The sequence below is a fragment of the Rhea pennata genome, chromosome 27, assembly GCF_028389875.1.
Source record: "Rhea pennata isolate bPtePen1 chromosome 27, bPtePen1.pri, whole genome shotgun sequence".
NCBI lineage: Eukaryota > Metazoa > Chordata > Aves > Rheiformes > Rheidae > Rhea > Rhea pennata.
The window spans coordinates 680,931-697,738 of record NC_084689.1 but is presented as its reverse complement, the minus strand read 5'-3'; the positions used below and the strand labels follow the sequence as shown (position 1 = coordinate 697,738).

The 16,808-nt window shown below is 45.4% G+C and overlaps 1 protein-coding gene and 1 non-coding gene across 3 annotated transcripts; one reads left to right on the top strand and one right to left on the bottom strand.

Annotated features, from left to right (window-relative positions):
- Positions 1-340: 340 nt before the first annotated feature.
- Positions 341-447, bottom strand: LOC134151791 (U6 spliceosomal RNA). Its single transcript, XR_009960900.1, has one exon. It is a non-coding gene; the product is annotated as a U6 spliceosomal RNA (small nuclear RNA).
- Positions 448-1,086: 639 nt separating this feature from the next.
- Positions 1,087-15,976, top strand: TMEM259 (transmembrane protein 259). 2 transcript variants are annotated; one of them, XM_062596149.1, is made up of 11 exons: positions 1,087-1,555; positions 6,588-6,854; positions 7,237-7,351; positions 9,753-9,863; positions 11,319-11,441; positions 11,780-11,880; positions 12,809-12,866; positions 13,161-13,244; positions 13,807-13,939; positions 14,329-14,428; positions 14,943-15,976. In XM_062596149.1, exons 1-11 carry the CDS (start codon positions 1,322-1,324, stop codon positions 15,789-15,791), a joined length of 2,175 nt encoding a protein of 724 aa, XP_062452133.1. In that variant the 5' UTR covers positions 1,087-1,321; the 3' UTR covers positions 15,792-15,976. The 2 variants fall into 2 exon arrangements, with proteins under 2 accessions (XP_062452133.1, XP_062452132.1); XM_062596148.1 differs by having other exon boundaries at positions 7,237-7,405.
- The last annotated feature ends 832 nt before the right edge of the window (positions 15,977-16,808 follow it).

Sequence of the window (16,808 nt, the reverse complement as noted above, 5' to 3'; positions counted from 1 at the left end):
GCAGCTGCAGAGCAGAGGAGCAGCCACAGCTGCACTGCCACGTGCGCCCACAGCTGTGGTGCCACATGCACCCACGACCATGGTGCACCAGAGCACCCACGGCTGCGGTGCATGTGCACCCACGGCTGCGGTGCACAGGAGCACCCAATAGCTGCAGTGCCACGTGCACCCACACCTGTGACACGCACGGGTGCTCGCCCCGGGCGTAAGCACCCACCCGTCACCCCCTGTGGGCACAGGCGCTGTGGTCCCTCTCCCCAGCTGGGGAGGCGCCTCCTGGGAGGGGCAAAAACTGGGATCCAAATGTAGGCCCCCGAGGGGAGGCTGTGAGCGGCCCGAAAAAAATATGGAACGCTTCACGAATTTGCGTGTCATCCTTGCGCAGGGGCCATGCTAATCTTCTCTGTATCGTTCCAATTTTAGTATATGTGCTGCCGAAGCGAGCACGAATCCGTATGCCTCCGCAGGTTTATTTAAAGCTCTAGCAATCTGGTTTTTTTAGAATAGGGCGAGAATTCGTCTTTATCTGTTCACTCGTTTTCGCTTAAAATTTGCACTTGAAATGATTGACTATACTTTGTGCTAAAAATCCTTCATGTTTGGAAAAATATTGCTATTTTCGAGGAGAAAGCGCGGAAGATTGAGGCCGGCCCTGCGCGATGCCTGTCGGGAGTCCTCCTGCTTTGCATGCTCCGCAGGGCGGGGGGGGCGGTCCGGTCCTCCACCGTCCCAGAGTTCCTTGGCGGGGCGCTGCTCTTGCGTCGATCGCGTCGTTGTCGTCGTCGTCGGTGCCAGGGGCTGGCGGAGGAAGATGGCGGCGGGGCGGTGAGGGGCGTCGAGAGGGGCTGAGCTGAGCGAGCAGAGGCGAGGCGCGGCGAGGCGAGGCGCGGCGCCCGCGGCTCTCTGTGCCGGGCCGCCGCTGGTAAAGGGCCCCCCATGGCCGCGGGGCCGGCCCCGGAGCCGCGTCCCCGCCGGGCCTGCTCGGGCCCCGCCGCTCCCGGGCCCCGCCGCGCCGCCGGGGCCTGGTCCCGGCCCGGGCGCCGCCAGCCTTGACCCCACCCTCCCGCCGCGGGGACCCCGCTTCAGCGCGCAGGAGGCCGCGCCGGGCCCTGGGCGCCGAGCCCGTGCGGGCAGCGGGGCGGGGGCGCCGCCCGGTCCCACCTGCTGTCGCTCCGCCCGCCAGCGTAGCCCTCGGGCCTCCCCCCCCGGGGGAGTAGGGCCCCTCTGGGGCGGCCTTTCCCCCCCTGCCCGCAAAGGAGCAGCGGCCCTTGCGACCTGCCCCGGGCAGAGTGCCAGCTCGCTCCCAGCCTCAGCGGTCAGGATGTCCGAGAACCAGCCCAACGCCAACAACCACCACCCGGCCAACAACACCGGGGGCGGTGGGGCTGCCGGCGCGAACAACCGGGGCGTCCGCAATCCCAACCTCAACCAGAACCCCTTGATCAATGTGCGCGATCGCCTCTTCCATGCCCTCTTCTTCAAGATGGCAGTGACCTATGCCCGCCTGTTCCCACCGTCCTTCCGCCGTATCTTCGAATTCTTCGTTCTCCTCAAGGTGAGGGGTGGCAGTGTGATTTATGGTTCCTGTTTTAGACGATAGTCATTCAGGCATGAATTTCCTCAGTGTAACTTACAGAGCCCTCAGAAGCTCCTCTGTTAGGAGCACAGCCTGGTTTTGGACCATCCAGACCAAGTTGTCCACTGAGTTGATATGTATCTCTCTTTGGTGAGGAAGGCAAGATTAATTACAGTGGGTTTTGGGGGTCCACAGAACACCAGAACTCTCTTACAAGATCTGTACATAAAAAGAGATTGCAAATCACTGATCCAGCTTGATGGGTGTTTGGTCTAGCTTGGATTAAAAACAGCGATGGGAGTATGAAAGGCTTCTGATTCCATTTCTAAGCAATCCCTCTCTTTGGATGTGGAGTATGGCTTAATCAAGATATTTGATGCTTGATGTATTGCTAAAGTCTTGTCTTTTCCAGAAGTAATTCACATGCGTGTGCACACACACACACAAACAATGCTGTTTCTTTTTAGTAGTCAGTAACTTCAGCTACGTGTGGACAGTGCTGCACCTCTACCGAACTGGGTGAAAACCTGCCTGCTTTCTTTGTTGATGGAGGTGCAGGTTTGAGCACTCACAGAGGCTAGTGTTTAAATGGGGAATTGAAGCTGAACTCTTTTGGGACAAGTTAGGCCTTCTGAAGTGCGGTGATCACAGTGGCCTGTCGCTGACCATCTGCTCTCAAGTTGAATATTGCATCTTGGCTTCCACATTTCATGCTGACACTTCTCACTGGTGCCAATTATAGGAAATAAAGAATTAAGGGGAACAGGGGAAAGGAAGTTGCTAAGTGACAACAGTGTGCTTCCATTATGAGTTTCTAAAATTCAGTCAATTTAAAACAAGCAAACATTCAGGACACCTTGTGTCATACCACACACAACACTTTCTTTACCAAATACAAAGTGAGAGCCTTTTCACGATAACATGATAAACATGACATGACAGTGTACTTTTGCAATAATTTCTTTTCGTCTGAGAAATGTTCAGGTTTTTAACATCTCTCCTCTGCATCCCCCCACCGTTGCATTGTGTAAGTGGATTCAGGCAGACTGAGAGACTGGAAGTGGGAGGCAGTAACCAGGAGGCTGTCAGGTAGAATGAGTGATACTCACCAAGCTAACTTCAGTTCTTTCTGTTGTGTGTTTTGATCAAAGCATACCTGAAGAGATGAAAGTATTCACAGGACATTTACAGAGAACAGCCTATTTTTGCCCTGAGAACTGGAAGTCTTACCAAATTAAGGCAGACTTCAGCAGGCAACATGATCTCAGTTCTCTGTATATAGAGCATCCAGTAGGAGCTTAAATTAGAGGCCATGGTCCTGCAAGCTGCTGGTCAAGTGAATCCCTGAAACTGCTTATGGTTTTATTGGCCTCATCATGGTTTCTCCTATGATGAGAGAGCTATATGGGCTCATGTTGGATTAGAGGAAAGATGGGATTTGGTCCTCTCCTTTTTCTGGTTTTCCCTATTATGCAGCTCCTCCACAAATTTGACTTTTTTTTTACCAATGTGTTTAGTCCTAGAAAGTAGATCAACAGCAATGTGTAGCAAGGACAACTAGTATACTTAAAAATAAGCACCTTAATACCATTGGAAAAGTAATGTATCAAGCTTAGCTATACTACTTGCTGCGTTAGAGTTTCTCTGAGTTCTCAGCCATGAGAGGTTGTGGAGTCTCCTTCTCTGGAGATCTTCAAGGCCCGCCTGGATGCAACCCTGTCTAACATGCTCTAGGTGACCCTGCTGAGCAGGGAGGTTGGATTAGATGATCTCCAGAGGTCCCTTCCAACCTTACTGATTCTATGATTCTATGAACTTTGGGCAATACTTGGTAACAGCATGAACAGGTTTATTGCCTTTACTGTAAGGAATAAACTTTATTAGCATACTTTGTTTTACTGTGACTTTATAACTATTCTTTTGATTGAAAAGCATCTTCTCAGTGGTTATGAAATTGGTATGCTCTGGCTTGAAAGGTCTTTTGGAAGTTTGACAAACTGGTAACTGATAGACTGGTCATTTATCTGAATTTTAGGTCAGCAGATGTACTTGTTGTGACAAGTAATTCTATTTTCGTAACAATACCCTATTGCTGGTACTGGATGGTGCTTTTGGATTTAATTTTGTTGATGTGATAGGTAAGGACTTTCTGTCTGATTGGTTATATGTAAGAGAGGCCTCAGCCTGGACTTGCTTAAAACTCTTCTGAGATATTAAAATGTTGCTAAGATAGAAGAACACTATTTCTTGGTTATCAGCACGGAGATTTGCCAATTTAATGAAACATACTCCTCTGTAGCTTTAAACATGATGTAAGACATCGGAAGAGTACTTGCTGGGAATCTCAGACTTATGTTAATATAGAGTGACAGTGCTAGAAGGTACAGGATTGGACCATCTTACAGTCTGTATTGTATGTTGGGGAGGTTTAAAGCCTGCAATATTCCTGAATAATATTCCAATCTTGTGGAATATTCTCAGCTTTCAAAGCCTGGGATCCTTTTCAATATTGACTGACTATGAAGTTAGGGTGACCTGGCAGGGGAGGAATGGAAGAGGAGTTTGGATTTCTTATTAAAAATCTTTGAGAGGGAAATCCATGTTGCATGAGGAGTTTGCATGCTGAAAGCTCTGAGGGTATCTGTGGTGGCTGGGTTGGTGTGACAGTTGCATTGTCACGGCTGCTGCCAGGCTGTGTGCTATGTTAGGTCAGAGTGAAGGTCTGGTATCTTGTCTACAGCAGAGGGACCACAGTATAGGCCAGGAGGGAGGACAAAGCCATGGCAAGCATGAGGTGATGCTTCCTGCAGCCTGTTCAGCCTCTGGCAGGCCAGCTCAGTGTCAGAGCTGGGGCTGAGTGTGTAATTTCACAGCAGCATGTAGTGGATCTGAATGCAGAGCTGGCGGTTCTGCAGAAAGTAGTTCTGCTTTGTCTTGTTCTTGTGGTAGGTTGTCTTTTGTTCTTTTGCTGAGATTTGTTTCTTTCTCTATCTTGTCAAGTTGGACAGTCTTTTCTGTGCTCTAATAGGAAGTATTTAACAGGAAGCATTTTGTGCTGAGAAGGGAATGGTTGAAAGCTATAGTTAAGTTTCTGGTTTTCTTCAATTTGCCTTGGGGCCTTGTTATCACATGTTGGTCCTCTGGTTAGTTTGCCTGTGGTGTAGTCGTTTTAGGGATGGTATTGGTTTACAAGGCATTATATGGCGTTGGGGTCTGTGCATGTGTTCTGTGGTTTTCAGCAGGATACCTGTGCTTCATGCAGTATTAGTGACAGAGCTCTAACCTTGTAAGCAGTTTCTTTTCTTACTGCTCTTTTGGGGTGTTTCCCCTGTTGATACTGTGTTCAGAACTACAGCTGTGTTACACTGGATGCTGCATAAACCAGAGTAATTGCCAGTTTGTCCTCTGGAGAGTCTAGCCTTTTATTTTTAATTCAGTAATGCTGCTTTCCCTTCTGTGGTTAACATCTGCCTGATTGAGCAGAGATTAAACAGATCTGTTTCAATATTTTCTAACCTTTCTGCCAGGGCTGAAGTAGCATTTTCTCATGATTGTGTTGAGTTAGCAGCAAATCCTGATCTTTAGTGAAATGATCTGCAGATTGGCAAAGTTTCTTCAAGATGGTACTTTAACTCTTTGAAATGAGAGATAATTCAGTAGAAAATGAGCTGTATGTGATCTGAAAATACCATCTAATGCGTATTATGTTTAGCTGCTAACTCAGTGTATCTTGAACCAAGAAAACTGATGAATTCATCTACTTTTAAAGAAAACCTGTTAGGACCTAGTCTTTAAAATGCAAGAAGTTTCAGACCCTTATAGAAGAACCATTTTTGTTTTCTAGAAATACTCTTCCTGGATCTTGTCTTTATTATGTGGGTGAAATTTTACTCTATCCCAGACAGTTTGTGGTGTTAAGCCTCATCTTTCATTTTATAGGTATTTTACAGTGTACTGAGGTGATTTCAATACATGTCATCTGTTTTCATTTGCTGTCATTCTGCTGAGCAAGGCTGAGTCATCAATTCAAAGTAGTTGCTCATCAACATTCACCTGAGATCTAGAGGCCTGAGCAATAGACTTTGATTCTGTGAAAATTCCCCCACTGTATTCCTTGAATTGGAGAAGAAAGCCTGATACTTTTTTTGTCAGTAAACAAACATTGATGAAATAAAGCTAGAACAAGGAAGTTTACCTTGTTGACAAATTATCTGATGGAGCAAACTTCCATGGTTCAGCCTGTAGGCTTCTTGGTGGTTAGACACTGCAGCTTCTTTCCTTGAAGCTGGCCTCTTCCGGCCAGTCAGCCAGCTCTCTTAGGTATCGTAACCATTTTGCCAGAAGAACATGATACTTTGCTTTTCATTCAGAAGAGAATAAGGCCTGAATTTTTTATTACTCCATATCACTTGTTAATTTTTTGCACCTATGTGAAATGCTACTGGATCAAAGAAAGAAGTGCTTTGCATGGATACGCAAGGTGGCAATACAGTGGACAGTTTATGTGTAATTTTGTAACAGTCAGCACCTGTGTGATTCTGGGCAGTGTGCATATTAACACTGCTGACATGCGGCTGCTTTTTGGGTGGCAGCCAGGTAGCATATAACTCATGACACAGTTATATTAATGGAGAAAATCTGGTCACAGGCACTTTGGAAACTCTTGCTGCTAGGAAGAACTCTGGATCTTCCTTGATGTTTACCTGAAGGATACAAGGTTTCAACTGGTTAAAGAGGCATCAGAAGGGCTGACGAAGGGAGTATTATATCAGTTGCTCTGTAAAGATGAAGAGACTACCTGATTCTGATCTGGTTGCTTTATTGTTCACCACCAAGAGGCCACCAAGCTTAGAAAGCATAAAAGCGCTTGTCCACTTGCATGTACCTTTGTCCAAATTAATCCAGTGTCCTTATGGGCGAGCAAGAGATGGCTTTTTAAAACTGGGGAATTTATAAACAGGTCAAGTTTCTTTGGACTAATGTTTTCTGCTTTGTTTCTCGTTGTGTGTAGGCTCTCTTTGTGCTCTTCATCCTGGCTTACATTCACATTGCCTTCTCCCGTTCGCCCATTAACTGCTTGGAGCATGTGCGAGATAAATGGCCACGTGACGGCATCTTGCGGGTGGAAATACAGCGCAATTCAAGCCGAGCCCCCATCTTCTTGCAGTTCTGTGATGTTGAGAAGTTCCCAGGAATGGTAGTTGAGTCCACAGCTGAAGAAGAGGAGGAAGAAGAGGAGGAAATGACTGTGGATATGTTTGAAAACAGCTCTATCAAGGTAAAGACTCTTTCCATGGGTACACAGAAGGAGATGGGAAACTGGGTGTCAGTTTGGGGTGAAACAGTTTGTTAGCATAGTCATCAAGTTTGGAACTGTGAGGAGAAGCAGAAATTTCTGCTGGAGTCTTGCTGTGCTGACAGCCTGCTTGGTTTGTGATCCAACAGGTTTTCAACACCGTGTAGCTTTTCTGGCAGCTGGGGACTCCTACCCTCCTTAGCAGTGAACCTAGTCTAAACAGCTGGGATCTGCCACAGTCCATCTCATTCGCCAGTCACTTAGAGACAGAATTTGTACCTCAGCATTTTCTGACCCTCTGCATCGGAAGACTCGAACTGGAATGAATGCTAAAGTGACTTTTACCACCATGTTTCTTCAACAGTTTGAGCTGGATATTGAGCCCAAGGTGTTCCTCAAGCCATCCCGGATGAGCAGCACCGAGGCACTGACCCACAATGAAAGCCAAGAGTTCTCGTTTAGTGAAGCAACCACTAAAGGTATGCAGCCTCTGAGGGAGACTGTGTCCGAGTTTGAGATGCTAGCCAGAGCAGGTAAAGACAACTTATGCTGCTATCTGTGCTCCCTCCTTCCCTTGCACCCGTGCATCTTCCCTGCACATCTCCCTCCTCCTGGCTTCTCTGGGCCCATGCATAATAGCCTTAAGTGTCTTCCAACTATTTCTGATGCTTTCACTTGTGGTTAATCTTACTGCTACTAACAGTAGATCTATAGGTATCTCTTTCCTTGGGTTGGAAGGGAGATTGTGGGAGTTGGGGATCATCTACGTTATAAAGTTTGCTGAAGCATTTTGGTCTGCTGTCAGGTTTCTGCAGTAACAGTGCCAGATGCTTCTGATGAATTTGAACCTTCCTCATTTGACCAGTTGTGCTGCATTTGCTGTCATCTTGAGATCTGCAGGGATCCAACTGACAGCACTTATTTCTGATTGAACAGGCTTGGGCTGTATTTTGGGTCTCTTAAATGACGCCAGAGCTTGGAATAGCTAACTATACTAAAAGACACCGAGCAACTTTTAGTAGATTGTGAGATAGAGTATTGCTGTTCTGCATCACTCAGATCGTTATCTGGCTTTATCCCTCCCCTTACTTCAGCATGACTTTAGCTGCTAAAGTTTCATAAACTCTGGAAGGAGCTTTAATGTATTGTTTATGTATTGTTTAAAATGGAATTCCTATTAGAAAAGTTCTATGTTTAGTGGTTTGAGGGGGAATCTGTTAAAAGTCACATAAACTAAAACAGAGACATGGCAGTTGGATTCTTACCTAATTTTGGCATTTTCATACACAGTTTTATCCCTGAAAAAAAATTGAGTTATTTGCTATTTAGAAGTACAGGATGTTCTAGCTACAGAGGACTGCAAGACTGGACATTATAATGGCACTGTTCCCTTGCAATTTTACTTGATGCTGATCCAGAACTCATTAGTCCTGAACTTCAGATCATTAAGTCTCTTAAGACTAGAGAACATATAAATAGTTTTAGTGCAATACCTTAATTAATAGTTGCATAAGTTCTGTGAGAATCACACTGTACAATGCTGTATACAGTGATGGACTGTGCTTTGATTTGCTGGATACCTAATTGGAAATGATCCAGAAGGATGGTGGGATAAAGAATTGTGCTGCTTCCCAACGTAGTTATAAAATTCATTTTTTCAAATAAATCTTAGATCCCCCCAAACCTGTTTCCTCTGTTTTTCCATCTTCCCTCACAGAATAACAGAATCACAGAATGGGTAAGGTTGGAAGGGACCTCTGGAGAGCATCTAGTCCAACCTCCCTGCTCAAGCAGGGTCACCTAGAGCGTGTTAGTCAGGGTTGCATCCAGGTGGGTTTTGAATATCTCCAGAGAAGGAGAATCTACAACCTCTCTGGGCAGCCTGTTCCAGTGCTCTGTCACTCTCCTGGGAAAGAAATTCCTCCTCATATTCAGGCGGAACTTTCTGTGGTTCAGTTTTTGCCTGTTGCCTCTAGTCCTGTTGCATGGGACAACTGAAAAGAGTTTAGCCGCATCCTGTTGAAACCCTCCCTTCAAATACTTACACACATTGATGAGATCCCGCCTCAGTCTTCTCTTCCCCAGGCTGAACAGGCCCAGCCCTAGCAGCCGTTCCTCATAGGGCAGATGCTCCAGTCCTCTGATCATCTTTCTTGTGTTGAAAGTACATGAGATTGAATGTTTAGATGAAATACATTACCACTGAAAAATATTTTGTGCTACAAAGAAAGCAATTTTTATTGACACTTAAACATTTTGTTGCCATTTGAGCTTAAAACTATTTTCTTCAGAAAATAAGAAGTTAAACTCTTCAGACTGTTTGCTGCACAAGATGTGGGATCCTTTCTCCAGACAGAGCCAGGGAATCTTTAAAGTGGGTGTTTCTGTCACTAATGTGTTGCTATAAGTTAGATGAGGCAGATATATTTCTTCTAAATTATTGTGTCTCCTTAACTGTTTTTGCTGCTGTTGTGAGAAGCCTCACGCCAGCTTCCCCACACCTCTTGGGAGATATGTTGTGACAGTTTGAATGATTGGAAGTTAAACTGCTTGGATTACTTGGCTCCTGCTTACCAGGAGATTTTGTTTTCTTCAAGCTACTGTGGTAGAAAGAATCTATTTTGGACCTTTCTTAAACAGCAACCTCCCCCCCCCCCCCCCCAAAAAAAAAAGACCATCTTCAGACACTGGGGAATTTTAAAGCCCTAATTGTCTTAGTTTGTTTTAAATTGACTAAGGGAAGTCTGGAGCCCATATTCACAAGTAACTCTTTTCAAGAACTTGGTAGAAGGAAGTGGGGAGGAATCCAGAGATATTGTTTCTTTGTGGTAATTGTTGGTAAACCCTGCTGTTGAATTTCACTTTCCTCCTCTTTTGCAGTGTGGCCACAGGAAGAGTACATTGTGGAGTACTCTCTGGAGTATGGCTTTTTGCGTCTGTCCCAGAGTACTCGACAGCGCCTCAGCATCCCAGTCATGGTGGTAACTTTAGGTGAGTGAGATAATCAGCCCACACTGATGTATAAGTATTCTTCAGAGATACCTACATCCTATTAGCTCTCATCCAAATTTCAGTCATGTCCCATCTCCTTTTTAGTCTTCTAGAAACTCTTTGATGATGGTGCTCATTTTTCATATGGAAGAGCTTCTTTATGAAGTCTTTATTAGTGTAGTAGATCATCCCTTTCCAAGATGAGTAGTCTGAAATGACAGGGCCTGTTTTGGTGCCTGAGCCCTAATATTATGTCTAGCACTGTTTTCTCATCCAAGAAGGAATATCCTTAATATACTGAAAATCTGGCTTCAGTCCAGTGGATCTCTCTCTTCCTTTTTTCTTTCTTTCTTACTGCTTTTGCTTTACATTTTAGAGTCCTGAACCCGAATAGCCTGCAGCCCTTTGAGGCAGTGATACTGCAGCATATAGCAGCAGCATCACAATGCCAGTGCCTGGTGGCAAGACTAAATGTGCATGTGTCAAGAATGATACTAAGCAGATTTACTTAGTGTTGTCTCAACATATTTCTGTCCCTCTGTTGGCACTAGCAGACCATTATTCGGGGACAGCATTCTCTTCTCCTGGCACTCAGTCTGTTAAAACCTATACTAGACAGAAATATGGTCTCAGACCTTCTCATGCCTTCTGTTTGAATTCATCTGTAATGAGTCATTAGTGCAACAGTCAGACTAAATTGCATTATTTATTCCCAATAAAACTGAAGTACAGTTGGGCTGCAGTATTAAACAGTGATCTCATGGTAAGTAATAGGTAGCTTCCTTATTAAATGTCTGTGTACTGATCTAAGCTTTCAAATTCACCTAGGCAAATTCCTTCATAAGAATCCTAGTGCTTTATTAAAAAATGATTCTTATTTATGCTTCCTGTTTAATTTAGCTTTTGTGTATCTTTGCAAGCAAGCTAGTGTTTATACAGCAGAATGCATTTGTGTATATTGTACCAGCATCATGAGACGAAATTGAATGGCCCAGGGCTGCAGGGACTTAAGAGGAGGCTCTTGAGGACTGGTAGGCCTCAGCAGTGGCATGCTGAGATTATCTGGGGGCTGAAAGATCTCAGCCTGCCCCTCCCAAATTTTACCAGAATTTGTTTCTCTGGGCCTTTAGTTGGGGTGAGCCCACAGTTACTAGGAAGGTTGTCCAAGCCTCGGACTTGAATTCCCTTTGTGTATATGTGAGGAGAGATTATAACAGCCCTGGTGTAAGTGTTGGAGCCTGATTGACATTGACGTTTTGTCGGTCTGGCTATATTTGTCAGTGTGACATTTTTCCCTCCCGGTCCTGCCCAATTTAGTTACATTGGCAGAGATCCGAGTGCAGGCACAGGTCTGCTGGCAAGCAGGTCCTTTTAAGAGACAAGACTGGACACTTGCCTTTCCTTTTCTGTGGCTTAAGATCTGAACAGATTGAATGTTTTCTGTCTTTTATCTAGATCCCACCAGGGACCAGTGCTTTGGGGACAGATTCAGTCGCCTATTGCTGGATGAGTTCCTGGGTTATGATGATATCCTTATGTCAAGTGTCAAAGCTTTAGCTGAAAATGAAGAAAACAAAGGTAAGACTTGGATGAGTCACTTTCAGCAGCTGTGCGGGAGGTGATATTTTTCCTGTGGATGTGTGAATACCATCTTCTATTGATTAATCTCTAATGCAGGGAACAGTTCCCTGTGTTATTGTCAAGGACAACATAAAACAAGCAGGAGTGGAGAGGAAATGTCTGCAAACATGATTTTCTACTGCCTCTACTGCCTTACTGTACTGCATAACAATAAGAGAAGGCAGTGATGAGGAGGTGATGCTATGCATCTGCTTTAATTTTTTTTAAGAAGGTACTGGAAGTTTGGTCTTAGCTTGTGGGCTAATTGCACTGGACTTTGATTTTTTTTTCCCCAGGTTTCCTTCGCAATGTGGTGTCTGGGGAGCACTATCGCTTTGTCAGCATGTGGATGGCTAGGACTTCATACCTTGCAGCCTTTGTCATCATGGTCATATTTGTAAGTGGGGAGGAGCTGGGCATTGTCCAGATTCTGAGCCCAATGCTGGTCAGCTTATGGGTGAGGTTGGGTGTTTGTGTACAACAGTCCAGGCCTGTGCTCATGTAACAGGTCACATCTGCTTTCAAAACTAATCTGATGGAATTGCACCTTGAAAATTTGTCTCTGGGTATTAAAAGTCCTAAAAATGAAACAAACAGAGGAGCTGAAATGGAATGAAATAATATTTTTATTGGCAAAGGGGTGATTCAGGTTAGAGTCTTAATAGTCAAGCATTTGGTCTGCCAAAGTGTGGAGTACAAAAGTTTGCCCTCAGATTTTTAAGAACAGGTTTAACTAATGTGCCAGGGTTGATTGAGATAGAACTGAATCTTCTGTGATTACTTGTGTGACCAGGTGATTACAGATAAGTATTGGACAAGAGATTTCAGTGGCCGAGCCTGTGTTTGTAGCCTTAGATGACTGTTTCTCTGTGTGTCTGACCTTCCACTGAAGAAACTTCTTGCACAATAATACTGTAGCTGATAAGAGGGGAAATGGAAATGAGTGCAGAGTGACCATTGTCAGAGAGGCAACATGAGCTACTGGGAGGAGGATGGATATAGGAAAAGAAGAAACTCTAGTTCTAGCTCTTATGCTGCTATTTGGCCATTGCTCAATTATTCAGCATAAGTCTCTTTACAGACAAATTACATGCTGTCTATATCACCGCAGTAGTATAAAGATTAATTGCTGTTTGTGAAGTATTAATTACTCTGTGGGAAGTCCTTCAGCATAGCACAGGCTAAGGAATGCAAGATATGCATAACATGCTGTCTGGTGTTTTAAGTCCAAGCTTGTCTGTGTAAGCCTCAACTGTAGTGCAGTTTTGAAAATGAGTCCCTGGACCTGCATGGCTCTAATACTGACTTCTGTTCTCCTATTTCAGACTCTATCTGTTTCGATGCTGTTGCGTTACTCGCACCATCAGATCTTTGTCTTCATTGGTAAGGGTTTTTTGAGGCATTTAGGGTGTATTGGACACTGGGCCTGCACACTCTCTTGACTACTGTTGTTTAGAAGGCTCCTGCATGTAGCTGCACAGGAAATGTTTCCCCCCCCCCCGCCCCGGCCCTGTGCTTACGGGAGTGGTTCTGACTCTTGCCAGTACCTGGGGCAGTGGACTACAGACAGTGGAGTTCACAGCATGTTGCAGTGCTCTGAATGGGGAGTGATGTGGGAGTGGAGGGTTTTCTGGTTCTGCATTCAGCTTGTATCATAGTGTGCTTTCCTTTTTGCAGTTGATCTGTTACAGATGCTGGAAATGAACATGACAATTGCATTCCCTGCAGCTCCCCTACTCACTGTCATTCTGGCTTTAGTAGGTAAGAACATTAATTCATATATAAAAGGAGAGGTGCAGCACTTTGGGGTCTTAGAAAGTATGATGCCTTTTTCTGACCTGGCCACAGGTTAGTGTGTCTGCTCCTCACAGGGTGGAAGGTTCTGGGATTCGATGGCAGACAATAACCTGCATTATCCTTCTGAGTCTCCTGGAAATCAATTCATTTGGAAATCACATAGACTGAGGTTTTGTCTGTCTTTCATTTTAGCTCATTTCAGATTCATGCTTGCTGTGACCACATTGCATTAGCACAATTTTAATTAAAGACAAACACACACAAAAACTCCAATTTCTGCTGTCTGGAGCCAGCTGATTCTCTGACCCATGTAGTACTACAACGAGCATTGAAACGCATTTGACCTTTTCTGCTGCTTTAAGCAAAATAATGTTGTCATGTTATGGGCTTTGTCATATAATTGTATAGCTCCAGTTCTAGAAATCACAGATAAGTTGTTCAGATGCCCCTTTTGAGGAAACTTCACTGGAACTGTTGTCTGTGCCCTACAGAGTGTTGATGTCAGACACCTCTCTCCATCCTGTAGGTATGGAGGCCATTATGTCAGAGTTCTTCAACGACACTACGACTGCATTTTACATCATCCTTATTGTATGGCTGGCTGACCAATATGATGCTATCTGTTGTCACACGAATACGAGTAAGAGACACTGGCTCAGGTAAGAGCTGGCTAGGACCTCATTTGTATATTGCACACAACTTTATTCTCTAGTGGGATGTTTCTTTAGACCCTTTACAGTCCTCCCAAGAAGGAGGGCTTCCACTCTTGTATGCGTATGTCCTTGGGAACTGCTGTACATATCACTAGGTTCAAAGTGCAATTGCTTCCGCTTAGAGTCTCTTGCATGGCACTGTGCAATCACTCCTGCCCTTTGTTTTGCTCTGTTGCACACCTGTTCATAGTAGGACAATTCAAATTACCTATTGCAGGGGATCTGTGCCACCCTGGACAAAGTGTCACTGGTCTGAATTGAGTGATGAGTAGAAGGAGACTCATGTTAGTACTGTCCATCGATTATATTTTGATATTTACTGCTTTTCTCTGCAGGTTTTTCTATCTGTATCACTTTGCCTTTTATGCTTACCACTATCGATTCAATGGACAGTACAGCAGCCTGGCTCTGGTCACCTCATGGCTGTTCATCCAGGTGAGTAGCTGTTGTTTCTGCTGCACATTAGCGATGCCAGCTGTATGGAGACAGATGATGTGTAAATTCAGTTGTGATCATTCCTCACATCTCAGAGAGTATTGGTGAGAACCATCTCCAAATCGATGTTTCCAATATCCTGTTTCAATCACATCATTTGTTTTTCTTTGGCTGTTGATCTGTCTCCTTTCTCTGCTGTGAGATGCAGATAGGGAACTGAGGATGGAACAAAGCTAAGTGCCTTTACCCTTCTTGTTCTCATCCCTAGAAAGAAGGGGTGGGGGGGCTGCATTCCCCTTTTTCTGACCTTTTTTTTTTTTTTTAGTTTCTGTGACAGTGGTGTAGATGCAGAAGGGATAAATCTCTTCCAAAATTTGAGATACCATCTTTGGTCAGAGCAGCCAAATTCCCCAGTCACTGTCTTAACGGGTAGGGAGGAGAATAATTTTGTAAGATGTGTCTAGGCTTGTAGTATAGGCCCAATGAGTGACTTATTTCCCTTTGCTTTCTCTAGCATTCAATGATCTACTTCTTCCACCACTATGAGCTGCCAGCTATTCTCCAGCAGATCAGAATCCAAGAGATGCTGCTGCAGAACCAGCAGGTGGGCCAGGGGACTCAGACAACATTCCAGGACAACCTCAACAACAACACTACAGCAGCCCCAGTTGACGTGGGGAGCCGACGACCCCACCTGGCCGCTGGACCCTCTGGGGAGAGCAGCAGCCATGCTGCACTGACTCCCAGTGAGGCCTCCAGTGTTATTGCTGCTGCCACAGCTGCTTCTGTTGGGAGTGATCTGAACTGGGTAGCTGAAACAGCCGCCATCGTTACAGAAGCCTCATTTCTCTCTGACCTGAGCAATACCCTCTTGGAGCCAAATGTGGTGCATGAAGCCATGGCTAACGGGAACCCTCAGGATGCTGCCACTGCCTCCAGTTTGGTAACCCAAATCAGAGTCAGCAGCGACCATCCGGAGACTGCTGTGGGCTCCATCACTGTTGAAGTCACTTCAACGTCTGTGGTTGCTGCAGCAGATATTCCCCCTGCTGCAGAGGAGGCACCAGCTACGTTCCTTGTCCCAGTAGAGGGAGGTGGGGCCTCTGTTCCCAGCCCTTCGCTTCCTGAGCAGACTGACGCTGTAGAAGGGTCAGACAGTCAAGCAAAGCCTATTGGAAAGAACTGCGTTGCAAACAGCAGTGTGGCACAGACCCCACCAGCCTTTGTGCAGAATCCTGATCGGGACAAATGTTTGGGTCATGCTCTAGGGGACAGGGGGGAGAGTAACCCTTGCCCAGCACCAGCAGATAGTACAGCTAGCTCCAACTCTTGCTCGGAGCCAGACTTGAGGAGCCTGTCTTGAGTCCCTGTTCTTGGCAAATCTGGACTGCCAGGAAGGCATTTGGATTTTGTTTGTTATTATTTCTCACCTCACCATCATCCTTAACCCATGAATTCCTCTTAGTAGAGGCAGAGTAGCTGGGACAGAGAAAAGGTGCTGCAGTAAACTCCCCTGAGAAAAATAAATGTGTGCTTTTGTATGAGAAAGGATGAATGTGCATGGGACTGCTAGACTTCTTGCTGCAGAGAGGGAGTGGTGATATGTTCACTTTCACTGGGGCCTTGTTCTTTCCCTGAAGTTGCTGGCACACAGGGTGCTTGGATTAACCCTGTAGTCAGCTCAGTGTTACAGCTTTTCTTTGCCCCTCACAGCAGCCTCAACTTCGGCCTCGAGGTTGCGTTTGCACTCCTAGTAATGCTCACAAGTGGTGAGCTGATTTGTGACAAACCATGTTTGTCAGGCAACTTTCTGTTTAGAAAAGCTACTGCATATGAATGAAGAGAACATTTTCAGACCTCCCGTGGAAAACCACAGAGGGCAGAAAACTGGTGAATTTCCTTCTCTTCTAGTGAAAGAGTAGCTTAAAACCTTCTTCCTAACATTTAGATCTACTTATCTCAGAGCAAAGGTGGGCAATTACCAAAGCAGAACTGCACTTCACCCACATGTTTTCTGCCCTTAAACTTCCTTAGGGAGTTTGGGGGGCAGAAGCTGCCATGCCCAAGTTAGAGCTTCCATGGCTGAGTGGATGCATTTGGCTGGGCCTGGAAGCAGGGGGGGTGGATTCATGTTCTGGTGAGCCTTGGAGAAATGCTGTCCTTTCAGCTACTGGTGATGTATGTAAGGGCTCTGTCAGTTTGGCCACTCTTAAATAAATGCGGCCATCGTAAGCTGGGAGTTTCTGCCACAGGCAAATGGCCTCAAATAATATCTACTCAGAAGTGATAATGCAGCTTCATTCTCTTCAGAGATGTCTGGGATGAGGACAGCAGCTCTGTCTCTGTACAGTTCTGCCTTTGGCACCTGCAGCTGTAGGTG